This window comes from Eumetopias jubatus, unplaced genomic scaffold (genome assembly GCF_037043125.1).
Source record: "Eumetopias jubatus isolate StellerSeaLion01/CBP00866 unplaced genomic scaffold, mEumJub1_p1.0 scaffold_4, whole genome shotgun sequence".
NCBI lineage: Eukaryota > Metazoa > Chordata > Mammalia > Carnivora > Otariidae > Eumetopias > Eumetopias jubatus.
The window spans coordinates 177,763,497-177,790,664 of NW_028274810.1; the positions used below are offsets into that span (position 1 = coordinate 177,763,497).

The 27,168-nt window shown below is 41.6% G+C and overlaps 1 protein-coding gene across 1 annotated transcript in view; it reads right to left on the reverse strand.

Moving 5' to 3' along the window:
• Positions 1-10,209: 10,209 nt before the first annotated feature.
• Positions 10,210-27,168, reverse strand: part of RAB2A (RAB2A, member RAS oncogene family) — an 89,786-nt gene continuing 72,827 nt past the window's right edge. Inside the window, exons 7-8 of the mRNA XM_028108837.2 lie at positions 13,588-13,656; positions 10,210-11,540 (exon numbers count right to left, since the gene is read on the reverse strand). Coding sequence (XP_027964638.1) covers positions 11,445-11,540; positions 13,588-13,656 — 165 coding nt within the window. The 3' untranslated portion in view covers positions 10,210-11,444. The remainder of the gene's footprint in view (positions 11,541-13,587; positions 13,657-27,168) is intronic.

Genomic DNA, 27,168 nt, shown 5'->3' on the forward strand with positions numbered 1-27,168 from the left:
GACGGTGGGGCTCCTGAGCTTATATTCCTAATCATTACAACTGAGGAGATTAGGTAACAACAATGGAAAATTTATATAATAGAATAGGTAAAAAAGAGTAGTATATGCCGTATGATTCTGTTTTCATAAAAGAACATACGAGTGTATAATCATAGAAACTGGAAAGAAATACAGTAAGATGCCAAGTCGTTTTCTCTGGGGGCTGGGGTTCTAGGTCATTTGAACAGAGGCTGTTGGTGCCTTGGTCCCCACCCCCAAGTCATCACCTGGAGTCCTTTATCACGGGCCATAAGTTTTCTAGTCTCTCTGCTTCCGGGCATGTCTGGTGGTGTACAGGGCAAGCTAGGGTGCTAGGGAGCTGATGTCCCCAGAGCAACTCCCTCCAATGACAGTGATAAGGAAAATCTGTGTCCTAAGATGGCCGACTGAGCCAGTGAGAGTCCCAGTCCTTGCCCCGGGGCTCTTCTGGGTTCTGTTCCCTGCTCTGCTTCCCACGCGCACCAATCCAGTTTCCTCTCCCTGCCCCGCTTCGTGCACGTGCCAAAAGTGCCAAATATGTGGAAGCAGAAGTGTATAAATTGCCCCCTTTGTGCTCAGGGCTCAGACCTTTGGAGACCACTCTCCTCTGAGCCCGCTGGTGTTAAATAAACCTCCGATCCTCCAAGATCTCCGGGTGCTGCTTGGTTCTTCCATCAGGCGATCCTGTCCGGGTTCCGGAACAACAGAAGTCACCCTTTGCTGGGGTGTGTCCTTGTCAGTTTCCCAGAGGGTCCTCAATGGGAATGAGCGCCGGGGTACACATAGTAGTAATGCATCCAACAATGCACATTTATTAGCTTTTTCTTTTCTTTTTTTTTTTAAAGATTTTATTTATTTGAGAGAGAAAGAGAGCATGAGCTGGGGAAGTGGAAGAGGAAGAGGGACAAGCAGACTCCCAGATGAGCATGGAGCCCGACACTGGGAGGGGGGGCTCCCTTGGAGATCATGACCTGAGCTGAAGTCAGACACTTAACCCGGCGCTCCTGTTAGCTTTCTCTCCTCCTCTCCCTGTCTCATTTCTTCACGCCCTCACTATGCTCCTGGGAGCACTCCCTCCCCAAATTCCTTGCACCTAAATCTTGTCTCAGAGTTGGCTTTGTGGGAAATCCGAACCTGGAGATTAGTTTTAATTTTCCACCTTTTGTTTGTTTTCTTTGTTTACTGCAGCAGACACTGTATTTTAACAAGTGATAAAGGAAGACAGTGTTGTTGTCTTCCTTTATAAAGGAGGGAAGGAACTCCCTGGACTTCTAGTTAAGCAAGGTGGGTTGAGCACATGCCTTTATCTCCCTCCCAAGACCTCAATTAATGCCATTATAGGAATAAAATACGCAAATGCACAAGGGCAAGGAGAGGAAATGCCACCACCATGTGGACTTGGCAGAGTGAAATGTCTGTGAATAGCGAGCGCAGCTACCACGGAAGGTGGCTCCGTGTCCCCTCTCAACACTGCAGCGCCAGGGGTCCAAACTCCATGGCTCCTCACATAGGACCTGGAGGTTGACGGTGGATGCGGGTACCAAGGAGGGGGTGCAGGCTGGGTTTGAGAACTCTGGGAAGTCACTTATGAGGGTGGGGACAGGCGGGACAAGGGATGGTCACTTTTATTATAAGCCTTCTAGTACTATTCGACTTTTTGGAAGCGATGTGCGTATTTAGTAATTTTTAAATAAAAGACCGAAGGGATATTTATTTATTTATTTAAGATTTTAATTTATTTATTTGACAGAGAGATACACAGTGAGAGAGGGAACACAAGCTGGAGAGGGAGAAGCAGGCACCCCGCTGAGCAGGGAACCCGACATAGGGCTCGATCCCAGGACGCTGGGATCATGACCCAAGCTGAAGGCAGATGCCTAAGGACTGAGCCACCCAGGCGCCCCGATATTTTTATCATTTAAATGTGGGAAAATCAGAACTAGATTGGTGCCGAGGGCCATTAGATAATCCGTTTGATACACATGCACACTTGCTTATAGCAGCAGTAGCCCCGATCGTCAAAAGGTAGAAACAGACCAAACGTCCATCAGTGACGGAGGGACTGAGTAAAGTGTGGTGGACACATGCAGTGGATTGTTAAAGTATAAAAAGGCATGAAGTACTGATATCCACCGCAATGTGTATGAACCTCGAAAACGTGCTGAATGAAAAAAGCCAGACACAGAAGGCCACGTACCATATGATTCCATTTATAGATGTCCAGAACAGGTAGATCCATAGAGAAAGAACACAGATTTGAGGTCGCCAGTGGCTGGGTGGAAGGGCTAATGGGGAGTAACTGCTAAATAGGTATGGGGTCTCCTTTGGGGTGATGAACGTGTTTTGAAACTAGATGGGGGAGTTGCATAGACTGTGAATGTGCTAAATACTACTGAATTGTTCACCTTAAAATGGCTAAGTTTATGTTATGTGAATGTCACCTCAGTGTATTTTTTTAATTATTATTTATTTCAGAGAGAGAGAGAACGAGTGGGAGGGACAGAGGGAGAGGGAGAGAGAGAATCTCAAGCAGACCCCACACTGAGCAAGGAGCCTGACGTGGGGCTTGATCCCACGACCCTAGGATCATGACCTGAGCCGAAACCAAGAGTTGGACACTTAACCGAATGAGCCACCCAGGCGCCCCAATGCCACCTCAGTTTAAAAGAAAGAAAGAGGAGGGCCTGGGTGGCTCAGTTGGTTGAGCGTCCGACTCTTGGTTTCAGCTTAGGTCACGATCTCATGGAGCATGAGATGGAGTCTCATGTGGGGCTCCGTGCTCAGTGGGGAGTCTGCTTGAAGACTTTAGCCCTCTGTCCCTCCCTCCAAATAAATCTTGAATTTATTTATTTATCTTGATGGGGAGAGAGCAGGAGCAGAGGGGAGGGGCAGAGGGAGAGGGAGAAGCAGACAAGCAGACTCCCCACTGGGCAAGGAGCCCGATTCCGGGCTCGATTGCAGGACGCTCAGATCATGACCTGAGCTGGAGGCAGATGCTTAATTGACTGAGCCACCCAGCCCCTAAAATAAATCTTTAAAGAAAACAAACCAAGAAAGAAAAAAGCATTCAGGCTGAGAAAGGAGTGAGAAGGCAAGAAGAATTGGAAAGCACAGCACCACTGCACATGTCCTGTTCTGAGAAATTTTGTTACGCAGACGGATGATGCTGCCTGACAGGATGACACAAGGCCCTTGGAACAGGCCACCTCAGAGGACATACACATGCCAGCCCCATGATGTCATGGAAGCTCCAGTGGCAAAGGGCCTGGGTTCCAGTGGGTCTTGATTATGTAGTGAGATATTTGGAATCAGGAAGAGAATTCCATGTGCTGAGTTTCTCTCTAGATATAGTAGACACAGATAAACGTAAGAAATGTTAAGGGAGCAGTCTTTAAAATCTCTTTACAGCCAGCTTGTTCATGTCCCATGTGGTGTTCCCCAAATCCCAGCTTCATCATAAACACATATTGGGCCGATTAAAGAGCTAAGTGCTTCTCTTTCTTACTCTCTAAATCCATAATCCACAACCACATTTGTTATGCTCTGAATTGCCTTCCCCCACCTCCCAAATTCATATGTTGAAATCCTAACCCCCCAGTACAGCCAAATGTGACCTTATCTGGAGATGGAATCTTTACAGCGGTAATCTAGTTAATTTGAGGTCAGAGGGGTGGGCCCTGATCCAGTATGACTGGTGTCCTTATAAGAAGGGGCAGTGGGGATACAAAGCCACACACAAAAGGAAGATGATGTGAAGAGACACAGGGACAGAAGCCTTCTCCAAGCCAACGAGAGGGGCTGGGAGCAGATCCTCCCTCACCAGCCCTCAGAAGGGACCAATCCTGCGACATCTTGATTTCAGACTTCTAGCCACCAGAAATGTGAGACAATGCATTTGTTGTTTAAACCACACAGTTGTTTTTTTAAAGTAGGCTCTACACCCAACATGGGGCTCAAACTCACAACCCCTGAGATCAAGGGTCACATGCTGCACCGACTGAGCCAGCCCGGTGCCCCTAAACCACACAGTTTTTAATACTTTATGACAGCCCTAGCAAACTAATGATACATTATATAATAATCCTTGCTTTTCATCCCTAATATGCCCATTGTCTGCATAAATACTTTGCCCATCATGCAATGGCTGGTCAATGGAATAAACTCACTGTACTTTTATTTATTTATTTTTAAAGATTTTATTTATTTGAGAGAGAGCAAGCACAGAGGGAGAGGGAGAAGCAGGCTCCGCGCTGAGCAGGGAACCCGATGCGGGACTCGATTCCAGGACCCTGAAATCAGGATCTGAACCGAAGGCAGACGCTTCACCGACTGAGCCACCCAGGCGCTCCCTCCATGAGTATTTTTATTATACTAATTGCAAAGAGGATGTTGGAATACCTGTGCTTTCACATGAGTCAGCACCTGCTCGAGGGAAAGGTGTAACGTGGGGTCTGGCTAACTTGTACACCAGCGGCTCCCAAGTCGCGCACGGGCATGTGTGGAAGGACGCAGCAGAGAGTTGACTTTGCGGCCATTTACCAAGTTTCTGTAAATGTGAATTTTGGGCAGCAGCAGCAGCTCCTGGGGACTGGAATGTGGCTATTTTAATGCAAAATTAATTGTCAAATATAAGACTGCAGCAGCCTGCTCTCTGGTGACCAGCTCACCCTCTAGCTAGGTGCCGGCCTTCTGTCCTCAATGCTCCGTAGTTTGCTAGCAGTATTCGCATTATCATAAATGATTTCAGCATCTCAAACCCAAAACACAACCCTCTTGGTCAGCTCCCACCCACTTTGTAATTTGCTCTTTCTCATTTATTTCCACAACAGGAAGGACATCGTTTCTAGAATTTGTGTGATATCTCCATTTGCATCTCATCATCATCCCCATCAGAAAATCACAGTTGTATGCCTGTGACACCTGCTTCGATTTGGAGCTGAATTCTGGGCGTTAAGGAATGATAAAAATTCTATCTTTAATGTCCTATCAAGAAAGTCCTATGTGTTCTACCTATGATTTTTCATGCAATCACTGTGTACAACTATTTCGTGTTGTGAAGAGCATCTTGATGTGTAGATTAAGTTAATTTGAGGCAGGAAGATGTAATATCCCTGGAGACGAATGTTTCTCTCAGGATGAGCTCTACATGGGCTGGGCGGTGAAGTGGCTCCTACCCTCCCATAAGCCCATGGATTCAACGTGACCTTTTACTGAAGGTACACAGACAACCCATCCAAAAATGTCCCCATTCACAGGATATGTGTTAATTTCCTAGGGTGGCCATAACAAAGGGCCACAAATGGCGTGGCTGAAAATAGAAACATACTCTTTCACAGTTCGGGAGGCTAGAATAAGCTCCAAATGAAGATGTCAGCAGGGCCGTGCTCCCTCTGGTACCTGGAGGGGAACCCTTCCTTGCCTCATCCTAGCTTCTGCTGGTTTGCTGGCCATCTCTGGCATTCCTTGGTTTGAGGCTGCAGAACTCCAGCCTCCACCCTCACCATCACACAGCCTTCTCCCTTTTGTGTCTCTGTGTCTTCACATGGCTACCTTCTTCTCAGGACCCCGGTCACACTGACTTCATTTTAACTAATTACCATCAGTAAAAATCCTATTTCCAAATAAAGACAAATTCTAAGGTACTGGGGGTTAAGACTTGAGTATATTCTTTTGAGGGTGGGAGGGTGCAATTCAACCCATTACTAGGGGATGAGGTAAACCTCACAGATTTGAGGGCAACTCATAAGGTGGCATTTTTGTTTAATGAGACATCTTATTTACAAGAATGTGCATAAAACACGTAAGCATAGTTAAAAATCATAAGGTAAATATCTATGTAACCCCCATTCAGGTCAAGAAACAGAATCTTGCCAGTACCAGAGAAGCCCCCTGTACACCCCTCCTTCGTCAGAACCGTCCTCCAGGGTCCATCCCGCATCCCACATTGAATTTAGTTGTCATGGCTCCTTGAATCTGTGACAGCTCCTCATTCTTTATCTTCCATGACCTTGATATTTTTGAAGAGTGCTAGTCATTTTTTTAAAAGATCTTATTTGAGAGAGAGCAGGAGTGGGGAGAGGAGCAGAGGGAGAGGGACAAGCAGACTCTACCCTGAGCACAGAGCCCAACATGGGGCTTGATCCCAGGACTGAGACCATGACCTGGAGCTGAAATCAAGAGCCAGAAGCTTGACTGAGCCACCCAGGCATCCCACTAGTCACTTATTTTGTAGGACGTGCCAAAGCTTGGGTTTGTCTTGAGGTTGAGGTTATACATTTTTGGCAAGAGTCCCACAGAATCGTGCCCTTCTCAGCACATCCATCAGATGGTACACGATGTCCTCACATCTTATTGATCATTTGATGAAGGTCATGTCAAGTTGGCTAACCACCAAGTTAGTATTCTTCCCTCTCCAATAATATCTTGTGGGGATACACTGAGCCTATGTATGTATGTTGTCATTCTTTTGCCCACTGCATTTAACATTGATTAATGGTTCCTATCTTCACACAGTTATTGCGTTTTTGAGGATTTTGTTTACATCATGCCTTCTAGCTCTACTAATTGGTATTCTACTGTAAGGAAAAGCTGTCTCTTTCCCTCATTTATTTATGCAATTATTCACTTATATCATGGATGTTTGGTTCCACGGTTTACAATGGATTGCTAGCATTGAGTTATTTTTTTCAAAGCATTCCAGATTTGGCCATCAGAAGCATTGAGTTGGCTCCTCAGTCCCTTGTCATGCCCCCTTTCCATCCCTACCATTTTATGAGCACTCCCTTTTTTGGCATCACAGATGTTCTGGACTTGTTTTATGACTTCCCTGCCCCAGCCCTGGAATCAATCATTTCTCCAGGGTGCCCTAGTTCCCTTTATAGAAGGTATTTAGAAACCAGTATTTGTGTACTAGGTGTGCTCACTGCTGCTGGGGTGTCCTTACTTTTAGGCCCTTCTCTCAGTGGACAAAACTAGGAAAGGTCTATGTATATTCTCACTCATCCGTCTGTATTTATCAAAGCATCTGTACACATAAAAACCTCCAATTTCAATCCAACACCACAGGGTTCATTCTAGTCTTTCCCAACTTTTGTGACTCCTTTTCTCCAATAATGAAAACCTGTTTTCATTATGGATCTTTCATTATCCACAGTATAATTATTTCCTCAATCTAAACATGCTAAAGGTGTTTTTAGAATTGCTAACCCATAACCCTTTACTACCTACAGTATAATTGTGTACAGTTCTTTATGTGTTTAGCCTTATACAGTCATATCCTGTTTTCAAAGTTGCTGGTTGTATGCTAGTTTTCTTTCCTGTCCCCTTCAGTGTGGTAATGTCACTCATTTGTAATACAGGCAGGTTCATTCATTACTTTTTATTTCATTTTGAGTTCCCTGAACACCATGGCTGGTTTCAATTATTTTTGGACTACGGAAAACACTACTATGGTTCGGAGTCAGAGCTAAACAAAATCGTATACTGAAAGAGGGGTCACTTGTCCCAAATACACCATTCCCAATCCTCCTTACTTTCCACACTGAACCCACTCACCCTCTGTAGGTAAACAGTCTCATTAATTTCTATTCTTGCTGTTTCTTTTACACAAGTGAGCAGATACATGCCTATTTTCTTATATTACCTTCTTTATTATATTATGGTAACCCATAGACACCCTTGCACTTTGCTTTTCTCACTTAATATAACCTGGTTACGATGACATCAATTCATAGAGCTCTTCCTCATGCTTTGTAAACTGTGTAGGACTCCCTTGGGTGGATGTACTATAGTTTATATTCACTCACTCTATGTATAGACATTTAGGTCATCTCTCCAAAAACGTTGCAGTGAGCAACTTCGTGCATTACGCGTGTGCTTTTTGCACTGCTGGAAGGTTATTGTTGGGGTATTTTCCTAGAAGTGAGATCGCTGGGTAAATAAGTAAGTACATTTTGGTTTTCTTCGGTATGACCAAGTTCCTCTCCAGAAAGGCAGTACTAGTTTGCACTTCCACTGGCAACATCTGAGAGTTTTTCACCAACAGAGTGTGTTGTCGTGCTTTAAACTTCTTCCAATCTCACAGGTGAGAAATGTTATGTTTTAATTTCTGTATGTTTGAATTTTCATATTTTAGGGCTATTTCAAAATCTTAAGGGTGAACTTTTTCCTTTTTTTTCTATCAAGATTTTGGTCCTTTGTCCTTCAACTTTAGTAGGAGTTGGCCTCATGACATTAGAAAGCTTATGAATACTGAAATACACACACTGGCCCTTTAAAATTTCCCATCACGACTTCAACCAAGTACTGTTATCTAGTAAATACCAATGTAATACGAAACCTACCATGGGGCTAGTTTCCATTTTCATTTGAACACCAAGGCACATTGTAAACTCTTTTTTTCTAAGAAACACAAGTTGGTATTTCAGTTTGTCACTTTGTATAGTCAATTATTATAAAATAAGATTTATTTATTTTTTTTAGCTTATATAGTCAAACCCTATCCTGTCAACCTTAGTGCTGAGCTTCGAAAGGGTTCCACTACCTATGAGAGAATGAGTATTTAATGTGTTCCAAAGCCAGACATAAATCATTGAGTGATTAGACACAGTATCATTGGTATCATTTACATTCCCACCCTCTTGACTATGAGAAGATAAATAGGGACTATTTTCCTGTTAACAGGCTATTTTAAAATTAAAAACAAACTGTGTATGAAGATTCAGTTCAGCTCTCATGCGGTTTGAATTATGTATCAAATTATATGCTACTCTTTCAAAAATTTGCTCCTGATTCAGTTGTCTTAAATTCAGAAGACAAATAGTAATGCTCTGTCTTTATGAAGATTATGACTTTGGAATGTTACATTGGTAAGACATTAAAAGTTGTATTTAGTTTTTTTAAGGACTGATTTTCTAGCTCTTACATGTGTTCACAGATGCTGCAAAAATGGATCAAAGATTAATTAAAGACTCAATTACGGTATTAAAGATTCAATTACAGGTGCGGATATTATAGTATTTATGACAGGGCTAATAAAATGAGCAAAGAGGAGAAACCAGACACTAACACTGCTTTGTCAACTGACGTAGTAAAGGACTCATCACACATATTCCTTAACGGTAGATGAGATTTGTGGAGAAAGTGGTAATGGATTATAGAGAAGTCTACTACTCACCCCTGCTGCCCAAGACGGAAGCGGATTAAGGTTGCTGTGGTAAGGGCTGTAGGAGGGCTCCATCTTTTCTTAAGGTATTAAAATACACGTGCTAGTCTGCTGTTGTTTGTTTTTACCATTTGTTTCTCCTCCTATACATGATTTATAAAAGAATTAGGGGAGATGGCATGGAAAAGACACACACCGAACTTTTGGAAAAGTTAACGGTGGCTTAAAACTAACAATTTCCAAAGAATCATCTCCTTCCTGGGATAGAGCAGAACAAGTCCTAATCATTCAAACTTTTCCTACTCATCATTAATGACAGTGAATGGTAAGATCAGTGAATTTTATATGACGACTTTAAGGAGTGACAAGTTTATAACAATACTCAAGAAACTTGATTTCCTCTCACCTTTCCCTCTGGCCTCCAGGAGTTCGTTAAAACAAACCTAAGATAACATTAGGTGTTTTCCCACAAGAGTAATGGCAGAGCTTTGACGGAGTATTGCTGGATCTTCAGGAAAGACCTACAGAAGGTTGAAGTCAGTGAGTGAATTGAAAGGTGTTTCATACTTAGAACTTTTTTTAATTTTTTTTTTATTAAAGATTTTTATTTATTCATTTGAGGGAGAGAGAGAGAGAGAGAAGAAGCAGGGGGAGAGGCAGAGGGAGAGGGAGAAGCAGACTCCCTGCTGAGCAAGGAGCCCGATGCGGGACTCGATCCCAGGACCCTGGGATCATGACCTGAGCCGAAGGCAGACACTTAACCATCTGAGCCACCCAGGCGCCCTCATACTTAGAACTTCTTTATAAACCCTTCTTGTAGTTTGCGCCTTTGTGCTGGTTTTGAGAGGTAGTAAATACTTGCTTGCATCATCAGTCACAAAAAGAATTTCAATATTGTGAAGAGTTTTATCACATTTAAGCAAAATTTTTAAAAAGGGTGTTAAACAGGCTGACCCTTTAAAAAATATGCTCAAATAAATACATGTGGACGGACTAAAAAAATGATGCAGTCATAATAAAAAAAGGAACACTTTTATACATAGGATTTTATTTTGCACTGCTGTAACAATTTCATTATAGACCAAGGGGGAGAGAGGAAAAAAAAAAGGATAAAACCACCACACTGAGTAAATTACTAAAGCTTTCCTACTTTTGACAGGATTTTCCATCTGGTAGATTTATTGTCATATCCCCTTCAAAACAGACAAGATGCTTACCATATTTTAAAGATTACAGGTTGCCACTGAAAGAAAAATTTTACACAGTCACTGTACATCAAGGTTGAAAAACTGTCCTGCATGAAAAATATACTTAGAAATCATGTGAATAAAAGCAAAAGAAAACATTATTGTGTTTAAGGAAAGATTAAAGTCCTCATAATGTGCCATCTAAATGTGGACATTCATTCTTCTTGGAGTCGCTTAGGTGTAGGGAGTTCTTGCTTCTGCCCATTTCACTCATTATACTGTGTTTTTACCCAACAGTATTCATTAAGGCAAACAAATCCTTTTCCGAAGAGGTCTTAAAGAAACTGTGGACATATAGCAAACTTTTGGCATTAAAACAGGTTAACACATACATAGCCTTTAGTAATGTACATTAAGCATATTTTCTTGGACTAGTGACAAGAAAAGATGAACATGCTTGTTAACAATGTCAAAAAGTTTAAAATTCAGTGTCCAAGCAATTCCTAACAATGCTTCTGTAGCTTTAAGCTCTAAACAGTATAGAATTTATGCAAATGCATTAAAGAATTCAAGCTTGGCAAATTACACCCAAGCAGGTTAAACTGTATATACAGAAAGGAAATGATAAATACAGAAATCAAAGAGTCCTTCTGGTTTTCCTTATAGCCTTGAAAATTGACAAACTTTCTGAGGACAGTTCTAGAATATTAAACAGTAGGTCACCACAGGTGTGAAACCGAACCACACAAACTGATTTAAAATACTCAAGATGACTTTGTAGTGTTTTAATACAGTTTTCAGTTCGTAGGTAAGGGCACAAGACAACATTTAACAAAAATAATCACATCAATTGACCTAGAAATCAAATGCAAATAGATATGAATACAATCTCCAAAATCTGTCTTTTTAAGTGAACATTAACCATTTATTCAAAGTTATACAAGAATTTGAAGGATTAAGAGTCTCCTGTGACATAAAGCCATTTCAAACAGCTTCATGTCTCAGCTGAGCAGGAGGAGAGAGCGAAAGAGGAAGTGAGTAGCCGCATCTCGGCAGCGGAGACAGTAAAAACGGGCTCAGCAGCAGCCCCCCCCCGCCTGCTGTCCTCCCTGATTGCCTGCGTGTGTGGCGTTCGTAGCAGCGTGCTGAGGGCCAATTTTAATGCCGTTCGCCTGAAACAGAAGGGGGAAGGGATAACAAGTGTTAACCGGACCCGACCAGCCAGTACAGCTTCACTAAATTTGAAGAACTCCACTGAATTCCTTTTATTTAAAAAAAAAATTTTTTTCCCACTGAATTCTTAATGATGTAATTTTTACATCATTAAGAAAAAAAGACCTGCAGATTTTTGCGACAATTACAACCGTATCTCTGAGGGGATGTTCCTTCCCTGTAAAAATAATACCGTGGAAATCCTTCTGAAAAGAGTTCTTTACCCTACCAGGCCGTTGTGAGTGGACAGAGCCCGGGCAGTGCCGCTTCCCTGGGTGCTCTCACGATGGAGACACTGTTTAAAACGATGACCGCAAGTCACCTTTAAAGATAAAAACAGGCCCAGCCCTAGGCCGCTCTAATACGACGTCAAAGCTTTTCTCGAGACAGCGTTTCTGTTCCATGTTGAATCAGCTGTGCAGGCTGAGGGCATGTGAGTGTTCTGTGTCATCAATAATTTCTATGATCCCCAAAGACATGGCAGCTTGCCAAGAACCCACACACAGAGTAGTGCTTTCATTCATCAAACTCACACTTCTGTCTTAGCCCTCACTCCCTCGAGTGGGTTTTACCTACAAATACAACACTTTGAGAAAAGTAATACAGTAGCTTCAGAAATTAAGCTCTTAAGGAAACTTTACGTCACAGTAAATCTCAGATTTATAGCGCTTGGCAGTTGCTCTGCAACAGTAGTAGCCTGGGGGTTTCTGGCAGTCGCTCGGTATTGACAGCAGCTGATGTGGTTTCTTTTCGCTCTTTTGACTCCTCTTTAATAAAAAGCATGCCCTATGGCTCATTGGTTTTGCCCCCTCTGGGCTGGTAGCAACTTCTTGAGGAATCAAGGAGTCAGACTTGGCAGCAGGCCAAATAAATCGCACGGCCTGTTGGCTCCTGACAGCACAGTACAATCGAAGCTCCACCGGGCACAGCAAAGCAGTCAGCTACTATATGAAACCAGACAGGAACAGTGAACGTGCCCTTTTAAACACAGGCCCAATTACTGCTCCATTTATCCGGCATTAGTCTCTGAATGGTGGTGGCTTCAAAGTAACTCCAAATCTACTGCCCTATAAGCCCAGAAGATAGGATTTAGAAAACAGAGTACTCCAGACGAAAAGAAATGAGAAAATCAAGTACTTTTTGGAAACCTTAGGCAAAAGTGTTGTTTGTTTCAGCAAAGAATGTCAAAGAGCCTCATGTATGTACACGCCAAGAGCCACACATGCAATGAAGGATCCCTAACACCAGGCTTTCCTAATTGTGACTGTGGGAGGGCTAAGGGTTTTCTCTTGGAAGCACAAAGTCTCAATACGGAATGACAAAAATATTTGTGTAAAAGTAAATAATCTACCATACATCCACATAAACATTCTGAAATAAATCAGTCAGTGCAAGGTGGGGATTTAGGTCAGAATGATAACCTCTGGTAAACACTCTGAATTACATGCTTCAAAGCTTTGCATTTTATCCTAATCGAATTCATCAAGTAATTTTACAAAGGAGACAAAACCAAAAACAATGCCAATTGCCAATTATATATATTAGTCTCCTGAAAACATGCTATGTTTTGGAGTCATTTCCAAACTGGGTATTTCCCTCTTTCGTACTAGACAATAGAGAGAGCATCCTCCATCAGTAACATAGTACATGCATGTACACAGTAGAAAATTATTCCCCAAAGCAGATGACACCATATGGATGCATGGATGAAAGTGGATTTTCTTCTCTCTTTGGAGGGTTTTTTTGCATTGCTTGCAATAAATGGTCACTTATCTTAATCCATTTTCACAAAGTGATGCTCTACTAAGAACATAAAAACATTTACCTATTATAGAACATAGGACAAATTTTCAGTTGGAGGATTATAAACTAATAATGTGTTAACTGACATCATAGACCCATTTTAGGAATTTAAAAAAATATAAACTCATGAATCCATGTAGTAACTAAAATTCAACTCTAAATTAATACTAGCCAATAGTATTTATTTATGCATAATATATATACCTCGTTATTAATGTCAAAGACTCCTTCTTGGATTTTCTCATAAATTTCTTTTGCTGTATTAATAAATGCCTGAAATATAGAGAAATTGATTCGAATTATTTAAAATCACAGTAGTAAAAGAACATTATGTAAAAACTCTGTAGAATATCATAAGGTTCCATACAAGAAAATCAATCAATGTAGTACAGCCTGTTTATTAATAAAGGACAAAAACCATATGATCACTTCAATACAGGCGGAAGAAGCATTTAACAAGTTCCAACAACCTTTCATGATAAAAACACTCAACAAAATAGGATTAGAAGGGGCTTCCTCAACAGCTCCTATGAAAAACTCACAGCTAACATCATACCAAGTGGTGAAGACTGAAAGCTTTCCTAAAGATCAAGAACAAGGCAAGGATGTATATGAATGTTCACAGCAATAGCCAAAAAGTGGAAACAACACAAATGTTAATCTACTGATGAATAAAACCCAAAAGGTGGTATAACCTTATAATGCACTATTACTCAGCCATAAAAAAAAAATGAAGTACTCGTTCATACTACAATGTGGATGAACCTTGAAAACAGACCACACATAGCATGATTCCATTTACTGAAATGTTCAGAAGAGATAAATCCATAGAGAGAAATAGTAGATTATTGGTTGCCAAGGATTAGGGAAAAGGAGAATGACGGCTAATGCGTATGGGGTTTCTTTTGGGGTGATAAAAATGTTCTGGAATCAGATAGTGGTGATGGTTGCACAACCTTGTGAAAACTCTAAAACTTAACTGACTTGTACTCTTTAAAAGGGTAAATTTTATGGTATATGAGCTATATTCCAAAAGAAGAATTCATCACTGGAGGGGGTGGGCAGGGATACCCCAAATATTAAGATGTTTTATACAAAAAGTGCCAATGCTACTGAAGGTGTTTCTAAACTCACGTTCTAAACTATCCCATCGGAGAGAGCACATATAATAGCATTCACATTCTAAGGTCCTCTTCAGTGAGCATTCTCTGAAAAGTCATAAAACAGGGCGATTCTCCGCTAGCACTGCCACAGATTTAATTCCAAATTTAAAAAGTAAACAGGCTGACCTGGGTGGCTCAGTCGGTAAGCGTCTGCCTTCGGCTCAGGTCATGATCCCAGGGTCCTGGGATCAAGCCCCGCATCGGGCTCCCTGCTCCGCGGGAAGCCGGCTTCTCCCTCCCCCACTCCCCCTGCTTGTGTCCCCTCTCTCGCTGTGTTTCTCTCTCTGTCAAATGAATAAATAAAATCTTAGAAAAAAAAAAGTAAACAGGTTCACAGAGAGGAACCAATCCTACCTCTCGTCTTTTCCACACTGGAAACATCTGACTGCTGAACTTGCCACTGGAGCTTTTGTTTCCTAATTAACAGGACTGATCTGTTTTCACCTTTAAAGGCCTTACAGCTCCCCAGAGTAATCAATCTACTGCAGCTCAATTACTGCACCAAGAACACACCAGTCAGCGGCGGAGACGCGAGTGACTGCGGCAGGAGTGCAGAGATATGAATATGCATAAACTCTAAGTGGCTGATCGAATCATCAGAGAGGGTCATGAGAATTTGCAGCAAAATAATGAGAAGAATTAATCACTGCAGATTCACAAGGCACTTAGGAAGCGAGTGTGCTTTTTGTGTGCACGGGAGTTACAGTGAAGGAGAAATTGGCTTCCAGCCAACTCTGAATTGATTCACATTCCTCAAAATTGAAGTTACCCTTATAAATAAGGAAAAACTTAACTTTATTTCCAATAACATGTCAATTATGGTGATGGCCTTAGAAGCCAGGCTAACTAAATACTGAAGTCAACAGACTCAAATTCACAGGGCTCGAAATCCTTAAAGGGGCCCCCGCATGTGTACATCTCCCTTGAACATCAGACAGAACTACAAGATCCCATAAAGGAGTTATAACTTCATATAAACAGCAACTGTATTATAAAATACATTAAATGTGCCAATTTATGGAGAGAAATGGACATTTTTGCTAATCTGTTGATGAATCACTTTAAAAACTGGCTCAAGAAAGCTGTGCTATATGAAATTTTCTAAGTCACTACTAATTTTATGACCTGAACAGTACTTAATATTTATTAAACACCTTTAAGAACAGTTGTACCCAATGGACTTAAGATGTATTTTACATCTGAAGAACATGCAATCAACTGAAATATATACAAATGGTTATATTTCCTTTCATAATTCTCATCATCTCAATGAAACAGTCTTTAGACAATGCTACATTTACTTGCCATTCAACTCATGACTACGTGCTGAGAACATTGAAATAAAATATCTTCCACTCCTCTGGGCACATTATAAAGAGAATATTATATAAATGGGTTGTTTTGTTTACATGATGGCAAAATAATTATATTTAATCTGTATTATTAAATGATTAATTAATGATCAATTTTGATGAATCATTAGTTTAAAACCCAATGTGACTAATGCAGACATTAGTTCACATGTTTTAAAAGCCTGTGGCTATCGAATGAAAACTGCTGAATCCCCAAATATAACGAACATTAACCAAATACTGTTAAGGCTTATTAGAGATGAAATGAAACTTCTAAGAGAAGAGCCTTGGGTGTTACAGACATCTCTGATCCCTAGAGCTGCAAGCATCTCAAGAACTCGGAAAGACAAGGGATGCCTCTTTACAATAACTGGCTAGAACTTTAATTGCTCGTTTCACTCTACTCACTAAAAAGCAATCCCCGCATATGTTTTTCAATGTAGCGATGTAACCATGTGAAATACCCCTAGAACACAGACAACAATGAGGAAATGAGCAACCATTTAACAAGATACTACAAAGCCTTTACACTAAAGCTCTCATGTTTTCATAGGATAGTCTTAACTTGAAATTCCTTCCAGTTCTAAACATAATTTTAACCAGTTTCACTTCTGTATTTCAGGCCATACAGATTCTGAGAAGGGGGCAGGATAAAGAAAAGGGGAAGGGCGCCTGGGTGGCTCAGTTGGTTAAGCGTCTGCCTTCGGCTCAGGTCATGATCCCAGGGTCCTGGGACCGAGCCCCGCATTGGGCTCCCTGCTCGGCAGGAAGCCTGCTTCTCCCTCTGCCTGTCGCTTGCCCTGCTTGTGCTCTCGCTCTCTCTGACAAATAAATAAAATCTTAAAAAAAGGAAAGAAAGAAAAGAAAAGGGGAGCATGCATGAGGGCGTGTCTGTGAGTGGCAGGCGGTACGAACCTGTGCAGTATTAGGGGCAGAGGCAATGGGGGAGCCTGCATATGGCGGCAGCTGTGGGGACAGCAAACTTGTGGACACCTCACAGCTCCTGATGGCAGAGTACAAGTGCTAATGATGATGGTCCACGTCATTGAGAGAAGCTGTAACCTGGTAAATTAATCTACCTGGAATACTTAATTTCTTTATTATCAGAAAAATGAAGCAAGTTGATGGCACACCTACAGAAAATTTTTAACATTAATCAGTGCAATACTTTCAAAGCATAACAACCTAAAGATCACTGTTTTGTGACACATAAGTCAGAACTGTAAGCAAGAACACTGTATACTTCTATACTCCACAAACAGAATCAAATCTGAATATTAACAAATGGGTTATGGAACAGGAAAAAAAACATTTGCTGAGAAACTGATTTCAAAAGATTTCATTGTTAGTACTGTGAAACAAACAATATCTAGGCAGATCCACAACTACCTAGCAGAAACAGATTTCCGCGTAGCCAATTTAATTTGGGGGAGCCTCTTGCTTTCCCATGCAGGACTCCACTCCAGGATCAGAGGCCTGACTCTCTCATTTCACCATTAGCTCTCCCCCTTTGCCCTACTTTGATTAATTGCCATGGTCAGTTCTTTACCTTCATTGGCCATTAATTGCCTTCCAGCTCACACACTAATCTTTCAGCCCTTGGCAGTAGTCATCTGACTGGTCCTAATACCTAAAATTAAGTCAATTTTCAGTGACTTCCCTAGCAAAAACTAAAAGAAACATAACCACAAAGACTCACAAATGCATTATAATTCAAATAAATATTCAACACACAAGCTGATGCCTATCCTATCCATTTGTCATTCACCCAGGGGTACCTATTAAATTGTTACCTTAGACTCAGCACAGCCCTAGGTACTATGGGAGATACGGGGAGAGGAGGACAAAGTTCCTACTGCTGCTGAACTACAACAACTCAGTTGGGAGAGTCTAAGCACAAGGGCTTAAATCTCTCTTGAAGATGCAGGAAAAAGAAACTTTCTGCACTGACAGAGGGAGAGAGTGTGCAGGGCAGGACCGAGGCAGGTCTAGATGTAGGCCAAGGACAATGTGCGCAGAGGGCCTTCCTTCACAGCTGAGGAGAGAGAACAGAGGCAAAGGGGAACACCGAACAATGTTTCATTTTTATTATGGTTTAACAGTTTTTAAAGCAAAATACTGAAAACAGATGGTCTACAACAGAGTAAAAAATCTAAATTATTTCTTTATGTCACATGCTGCCACCTGGTGGCAAGAGAAAAAGTATAACATCTGACAGGTAAGAATTCCAAATAATCAAAGTATCTCAGTTTCATTTAAACATCTTGAACAGGGGTAGACCTGGCTGGCTCAGTTGGTAGAGCATGTGACTCTTGATCAGAGGGTTGTGAGTTCAAGCCCCAAGCTGGGTGTAGAGATTGCATAAAATCAAGTATTTAAATAAATAAACATCTTGAACAGACAGATGCTATACAGCAAAGTACCCTGTGAAATCAGTGATTCTTTAGTTTTTTTCTTAGAACTGGAAAATTTGAGGTAACTAAAATATTGTTCTCTATTCCTAATCAGTGCTATGAACATTACAGGTGTCCATGTGACGACGCTAATAATAACCAATATTTACTAAGTACTCACTAATGGGCTGGTCACTATGCTAAGTCATTTGCATAGGTTTTCATTATTTCTGCAAGAAATTCAAAATATGTATAAAAGGAAATTCATTTTAATTTTCTTTCATTTGCTTCCAAGAAGACCTGTGGGATGAAATTATCCTTTTAAGATTAACAGAATGGCCAAGGGTGGAGCTTAGAACCAGACTGTCTAGGTTCTAACTCTAGCACCACCTCTTACTAGATCTGTTGCTTTGGACCCACTGCTTAGCCTCTCTGTAGCATGAGGATAATATGGTGCCTACTTCATACCATCACTGGGAGGATGAATGTGTAGAGCACTGAGAACAGTGCTTAGCAAGTGGTAAGCACTCATGGCTCGTTAGCCTTCAGCATCATAAATGTGTGAGTGCAATGATGTGTGGGGAACAACAAAAGAGGGTACACATGTGAAATGCGAATGTGTCCTGAAACATGGCAGACAGGATCAAAGAGAGAAATAGTGATCAAGGGGCGCCTGGGTGGCTCAGTCGGTTAAGCGTCTGCCTTCGGCTCAGGTCGTGATCCCAGCGTCCTGGGATGGAGCCCTGTGTCGGGATCCTTGCTCAGCGGGGAGCCCGCTTCTCCCTCTGCCCCTCATCCCGCTCGTGCTGTATCCCTCACTCTTTCTGTCTCTCTCTCTCAAATAAAATCTTTAAAAAAAGGTAAAAAAAATGGTAACCAATATTCTTCAGTGAATTAAAATAACTTGGTTAAATAAAAACTAAACATTAGAAAAGTAGATTAGCAATATACAACGTGTACAGTGAGCCCTGAAAAGAAACTATATTGAGATACGGCTTAAATATTATGCAAAGACAGGAAAGTCTTGTGAAAAGAACACCAGACTAGAAGTTAAACACAAACTCCTTCAAATTCTTTGGCTTTAAAATGTTCTGAGTCTAGGGGCGCCTGGGTGGCTCAGTTGTTAAGTGTCTGCCTTCGGCTCGGGTCACGATCCCAGGGTCCTGGGATCGAGCCCCGCATCGGGCTCCCCGCTAAGCGGGAAGCCTGCTTCTCCCTCTTCTACTCCCCCTGCTTGTGTTCCCTCATTCGCTGTGTCTCTGTCAAATGAATAAATAAAATCTTTAAAAAAAAAAAAAGTCTGAGTCTATCTGATTTCGTTTCAGTAAGAGAGAACTCATACATACATCATCCAATACAATGGCTTTCATACTGTATCTCACAGACACCTTGCAGGGGCCACCACTTGGGATGAGGTAGGAAGTAGGGAGAACCCAGTGAAAGGAGAATGAAATCCCTCTTTCCCCCCCTTATCTTCCATAGCATCCCATTCTGCTTTTCTTTCTGTTTTATTAGAAGAAAGAGGGCCACTGCTAAATCTACTATTTACAGTAACTCTCACTTTATAAACAGGACTGAGCTGCAGAAGGAGAAACGACTTGCCCAAGACCATGCACAACTTGCAGCAGAAGCAAGATTAGCAGGACTGACATTCTGCCCACATTTATCCTCCCTTTATCAGGATCACTTATCTTTAACACAACTCAAAGGAATTTTCATTTTTTTATGTTTTCATTTTATTTTATGATGAATTTATAAGGAGGCAAGGTTGGCCATGGGGAGACCAGTACAGAGTCTAAAACAACAATCCAGTTAAGAAATGAAGGCCCAGTTGGTTAAGCAACTGCCTTCAGCTCAGGTCGTGATCCTGGGGTCCCGGGATCGAGTCCCACATTGGGCTCCCTGCTCAGCAGGGAGTCTGCTTCTCCCTCTGACCCTCCCCCCTCTCATGCTCTCTTTCTCTCTCTCTCTCACATAAATAAAGTCTAAAAAAAAAAGAGAGAGAAACCAGCTGCTTGGGGCGCCTGGGTGGCTCAGTTGTTAAGTGTCTGCCTTTGGCTCAGGTCAAGATCCCAGGGTCCTGGGATCGAGCCCCGCATCGGGCTCCCTGCTCCATGGGAAGCCTGCTTCTCCCTCTCCCACTCCCCCTGCTTGTGTTCCCTCTCTCACTGTGTCTCTCTCTGTCAAATAAATAAAAAATCTAAAAAAAAAAAAAAGAAAAAAGAAAAAAAAGAAATGAAGGCCTGACAAATTAATTGTGGCAACAAGAATGGAAAGCAAAGATCAAACTTAGTATCTACTTTGGAGAAATTAACAGGACTTGGTAAATAATAGGGAAAGAATGGTAAGGTATTTAAGGGTGACTCCACTTTTGGCTAAAGTGACTGACACGGAAGAATATGCCATGAATTGAGATACATAAAGTAGGAGGGGCACCTGAGTGGCTCAGACAGTTAAGCGTCCAACTCTTTTGATTTTGGCTCAGGTCATGATCTCAGGGTTATGAGATTGAGCCCCATGTCAGACTCCGCGATCAGTGGGGAGTCTGCCTCTCTCTCTCTCTCTCTCTCTTCCTTCCTCTGCCCCTCCCTCTGCTAGTGCTCTAAAACAAATAAATAAATCTTTAAAATAATAAAAAGGTAAAAAATCAGGTTTCAAGGAGAGAATGAAGAGTTTATTTTAGTCACATGGAATTTCAATGCTTATGTCAGATACAAGTGGAGAGGTCTTGGTAGCTGGTGATCTAGATAACTGTGTGCTTATATATGAATATGCACTATAAATGTTGGAATATGTAAGTGTGTGATATGCACATATCGGCAGGACTTTCTCCAGTAATGTTCAGCTACCTTAGTTTAGTCGAGAAAGCGGATGTAACTTTCAAAGTTAGTTTGGCTTGGATGATCCAAATTCTGTTGTGTGATGGCCAAGTAAGGGGTGGAGAAACTGACGCTATCAGCAAAATCTTCCCATTAGGGGAAGAGAGTAATAAATATTTATTAAACACTCCTCCAAGGATGCTGGAAACCTGGTATGGTCAGGCCAAATTTCCAGTGAAAAATTTGTATGGTACCCTTGACACTGAGAACAGGGTGAAGGGGACAAGAAGATGTCCTCTCAGTGCAAATTAAGTCTGGAGGTACTGGGATGGGACACGAGCATATTCAAGGGGCCTTGAAATTGGTGTTCTTAGGTACACAAGTCATGTGTTTTCCCCTAAACATAGAAATCCACCTATCCTGCCAGTTTAGATGGCTCGGCAAGCTACTGTAATCTGTCTTAGGGATAGCCAGTTGACTATGCTTTCCAACTATTATCTTGGCTCTATCTTTTATTGTTTTTGCTTAGCTTTTATTTATTTTAGAGAGAGTGTGCCTGAGAGAGAATATGAGACAGAGAGAGAGAGTGAGAGAGAGCACGCACGTACACACAAGCAAGGGGGAGGGGCAGAGGGAGAAGCAGATTCCCTGCCAAGCTGGGAGCCTGATGCGGGACTTGATCGCATGACCCTGGAATCATGACCTGAGTCAAAGGCAGACACTGAACTGAGCCACCCAGGTGCCCTTGGTTGTATCTTTTAGTACTTTAGCAGCTAGGCCAGGAATTGCCAGCCTTGATTTTTCAATAGTTTAAGATATTTTACTTAAAGATTTTTAAGTTTATTTATTCATTTAAAATGTCACCTCTACACCCAACATGGGGCTCGTACACATGACTCCAAGACGAAGAATCGGTCGCATGCTCTTCCAACTGAGCCAGCCAAGCGCCCCTCAACATATTAAGTAATCTCTACACCCAATGTGAAGCTCAAACTTACAACCCTGAGTTCAAGAGTCGAGTGCTCCACTGACTGAGCCAGCCAGGCGCCCCAAGAGCTTAAGATATATTTTTTTTAAGATATTTTAAATTATTAGACTCTTGCCTCAACACTGTTTGATGTTTATGTATTTTCCTGGGTTCCCGTAAGTAAAACTGATGAACATAGGGAAAAATAATCGATCAAATGGCTAAGAGTGAGAGTATCTGATATGGAGACAACTGTTAAGCAAATGGCAAATTTAACCGCAATTCACACCACAATCCTCTTTGGAATCCTAGAGGGAATATAATACTGAGTTTTGGTAATATACAACTCTGAGAAAATGGAATTTTCTCTATAGAGAAATACACAGAGAAAGACAGGGAAGGATACAGATAACTACATACACACACAGCAGAGTCACAGATATAATTATAATACAGTAATACATCACTTCTGGGGCATTTTGAAATTTTCATGAAGTTAGCATGAGGCTTTTGGGAAGGGGTATTTTTCCTAGCCTGCTGTGATCTTTGTGACGTTTATTCCTGGGTCTAAAAAAAATCTTTTCCAACTACCAGGACAGTAGGTAGCTACTGAAAGAAGCTCCTATCAAAGGAGAAGCCAATCTGTTCTTCTGGGTTTTCAAAAATCTCATGAGTTTTAGAATGCTTAGAGCAAAGAAGGTTTAGGACAGAATTCCACCTACATACTACCGAGTGGGACCAAAGGATAAAAGATTAAAGACTGAAGGAAAAAGGACAGAAGTAAATAAATACTTAACCATCCAAACATTTATTATCTACTATGCAGAGGAGAAAACTGTGCTAGGTGCTGGGAATGCAGAGATGAAAAGACAGTCCGTGTTTTCAGAGAATGCTGCCCTTATGTTGAACCAACATAAAAAACAAGCGTCATGACAGAGTGCTAAGATAAATTCCTGCTCAGGAAGATTCAGGAATGAACACAGAGAAGAGAGCATATAATTGTTATGTGTGCATGTGCGTGGTGCCTAGTGGTGGAGCGGGCAGGGAGGGTGTGTTGTGTGTCATGGCATTCCAAGAGGAGGTATGAGACTTTGTTATCCCCTTGAAGGATCAGGTAGGAAGAAAGGGCATCTCAAGGGTCAAAAATACTTTCTGTGGAGGCGGGTTGAAAGAGCACCACCCAGCTGATGAGCTCTTAGAATAGCATAGAGGGCACACTGTAAGGAGATGGCCAATAAGGGAACTTGTTTTCCAAGCTAATGAGTTTGATTCTGAAGCTGTGGGGAGCCCACTACACACGGTGTTAATAAAATTGGGGAGTGACATTCAATTTTCATTTTTATGAAGATCTCAGAGGCAACAAATGTAGAGGATTGAAAAATTAAGACAGGGAATCCAAGAGCAACGACAGAGGAGAACAACTTGGGGAGATATTTAACAGGTAGAAATAACAAGACACAGTGGAAAGCAATATATATTCACCACTGAATTATAAATGTCATTATAACTGACTATAAAGGGTTAGGGAAAAAGAAACACTTCAGGACAGAGGCTACTGAAGATTCCAATATCCCGAAGGAACTGTTTAAGGTAAGAACAGAAAAGTATTTGTTAGGATAGGCAATTAGGAAGTCCAGGGTAGCCTTGGCCACAGTAGAGGAAGTCGACCTGTGAACTGCGGTGTGAAAAAGGAGGAGGAAATGGAGATGGAGCTTACTAGAAGAAGCGAACATATCCAGAACTGGGAATGACAGGTTGTTGTTTTAAAATGGTTTAACCTTGATTATGTAATTATATGCTGATAGCCTAGAGGAGGAGAGGATGAAATCATTTGAAGGAATGTTTCTGAGGAACAGAAAAAGACAGTAGTCTCCCAGGTTCTTCTGTTAGGTAACAGAGCTGAAAGAACTTCAGTCTCCACACTCCTCAAAGCCTGACCAGGAGAGCAGCATGGACAAACACGAGACAGCTGGTTCCAAATGCAGGCTTTCAGGCCACACCCCTGACCTATGGAATCAGAATCTTCATTTTAACAGGATTCCTAGGTGATCTGCGTGCATATTAATGTTTGAGAAGCGCAGCTCTAAATACAACTGATTTGAGGGAAAAATTGTTTATTTTTATTTTTTTTTAAAGTAAGCTCTACATTCAACGCGGGGCTTGAACTCATGGCCCCAAGATCAAGAGTCATATCCTCCACTGAATGAGCCAGCCAGGTCCCCCTGGAAAAACATGTTTTTATAAGGTATTCTGAGCTAAGGAAAAAGCAGTCTCCACACCACCAACTGCAACCCATGTTACCATGAAGTAAGAGAATAAGCAAAATAAAAAAGACGTTCATCTTTCAGATATTACATATCCCCTATTCCAATTCTATTTTCGGGGGGAGAATGGTTAAATCACACTGGAAACCTCTAGGTTAAATAAAACTGAACAAGCTTAACAGGGGGTTCTCAGAAACTGATAAACTACTGTGAATTCTGGTTTTCTACAAGGGAGATACACACCAGCTCCTCCTCAACACATCTGACCATGGAACCCTATGCAGAGGTGATCATTTTATTATTTTTTAAAAGGATTTTATTTATTTGAGAGCAGAGAGAGAGAGCGTGAGCAGGGGGAGTGACAGAGGCGGAAGAAGGAGACTCCCTGCTGAGCAGGGAGCCTGACGCAGCACCCGATCCCAGGACCCTGGGATCATGACCTGAGCTGAAGGCAGATGCTTAACCGACTGCGCCACCCAGGCGCCCGTAGAGGTGCTCATTTTAATTAATGCTCCTCAAAGAAGGATAGAATAGTCTTCAGTACTGCTATTCTCTACTGTATGGCACCACAGAAAGGGGATAACAAATGTGAAAGAACTTTGACAGCGTGCCATACAAACATACAACAGCATTATTTCAGATACTTGGCATGTTTTAATCACCTGAAAATTCTTCTGAAATAAATTTTCCACTTATGAGACACTCTTCTAAATGCGGACACCACATATGTGCCCATCACTGGATCCGGTGACAGAAGGAGCTTCTTGTAACCTTCATACCAGTGCCTCAGTTTGTCACAGAGCAGACCACAGAGGCCAGATTTTCCCAGGACACTGGAGAGTAGAACGCCAGACAAAGCTGTGGTTCTACAGTGATCTGCCAGAGGGCGGCAGCTGAGGAGGTGTTTCCATGAGGAGCCAGGGCAGTTACCAGGTACACATGATATCTTGGTGTCCTCAATGACCTTCAGGTCTCAGTTGAAAACAGGAATCAAAACTAATATTCAAAAATATTTACTGCCGGTCACATAGCCAATTCTTAATTCTCCTATCAGCAGAATCTTCAGTAAAATGGAGGTCAAAGTAATTTTTTTCTTTTTTGTCAGCCAGAGATAAAAGAGCCTAAATCTCATTTTCCTAAAATGTAATGACACTATAAATGCTCTGTATACTCAGTGTGAATATTACTTGAATAAACCATACTCAACTAAATGGGTTTTTTTTTCCCTCCACATGCTATGAACTCAAATATATGTGTATAGTGCCCAAGTATCATGTTTAAAAAATCAGTACTAGAAACTGAAAATGTAAAGAATTAAGTTCTTATCTCCTATTACTCCTATTACTGTGGGAATACCATACAGACAAGACTATTTTGGTTGAAATTGGCTTTCTGATTTCATTGACATTGAGGGGATGAACTCCAGGGTGTATTTCTACTATCACATTTATGGGTGTATTTCCTCAGTGAATAACAAAAAGGAATTTTAATAGCACGTTTAGAGCTATCCCAAGTTATATTATGAAGTGACTAGAATCTACTTCACAGGAAGGATGAATTCCCTTATTATAACTTGTAACTCAGAAATTGTAACTCACAGTTTGGAAACTAATATATTTAAACACCGCAGTTGTATACTATAGTAGTTTGCTAATACAGAGAGGTTTTACATGGAGAAAGCTTTCGGTTTGTGTGTAGATAATAAATGTTTATATGTGTATTGGTATTAATGTTATATATGATTTTTTAAAAAGATTTTATTTATTTATTCATGAGAGAGAGAGAGAGAGAAGCAGAGGGAGAAGCATGCGGGACTTGATCCCAGGACCCTAGGATCATGACCTGAGCCGAAGGCAGATGCTTAACCATCTGAGCCACCCAGGCGCCCAATGTTATATATGATTTTATAAATAGTAGATCTTGTCTGAGGAATTTTATTTTTAAGGTATTTTATTTTTATGCTCGCTAGAAAAAAATTTGAAAAATATTTTTTTTGGGCGGGGGGAGGGGCAGAGGGAAAGGGAGAGCGAGAATCCCAGGCAGGCTCCTGCCCAGTATGGAGCCTGATGTGGAACTCAATCTCGACCCTGAGATCATGACCTGAGCTGAAATCAAGAGTCAGATGCTTAACTGACTGAGCCATCCAGGTGCCCCCAAAAAATAATATTTGAAAGTACAGTCTTGGTGTCATTTTAAATTTAAGATCCCCGCTGAAGATCAGCAGCATAAATTTGGGTAAGAGCAAAACAGTTGGTATAGGAGAGGGCAGAGTTAAGGAAAATATAAAGTTCAAGTACTATAAGTAGAGCAGTGCTGAATGATGGGATTAGTGGTCACAGGTCAGAGAGCCCATCAAACAGAAGTAGAAGTGGTGTCACTTCCTAATAGCACTTTGTCCTCACTCCCTCCCCAGACTGTCAATGAAATAAAGCACTTTTATTTCAGCAGAGGGAAGAGGGAGAGGGAGAGAGAGAATCTCAAGCAGACTCTGCACTGAGCTTGGAGCCTGACTGGGGTGGGGGCTGGGGGGCTCAATCTCACCACCCTGAGATCACGACCTGAGCTGAAATCAAGAGTCGGATACTTAATCAACTAAGCCACCCAGGCGCCTCTGAAATAAAGCATTTTTTAAAAAGATTTTATTTATTTGAGAGAGAGAGAGCACAAGCGAGAAAGAGCATGAATCGGGGGGGGGAGGGGTAGAAGGACAAGAAGACTCTCCCCTGAGCGGGGAGCCCGACGTGGGGCTCGATCCCAGGGTCCTGGGATCGTGACCCGAGCTGAAGGCAGACGCTTAACCGACTGAGCCACCCAGGCCCTCTGAAAT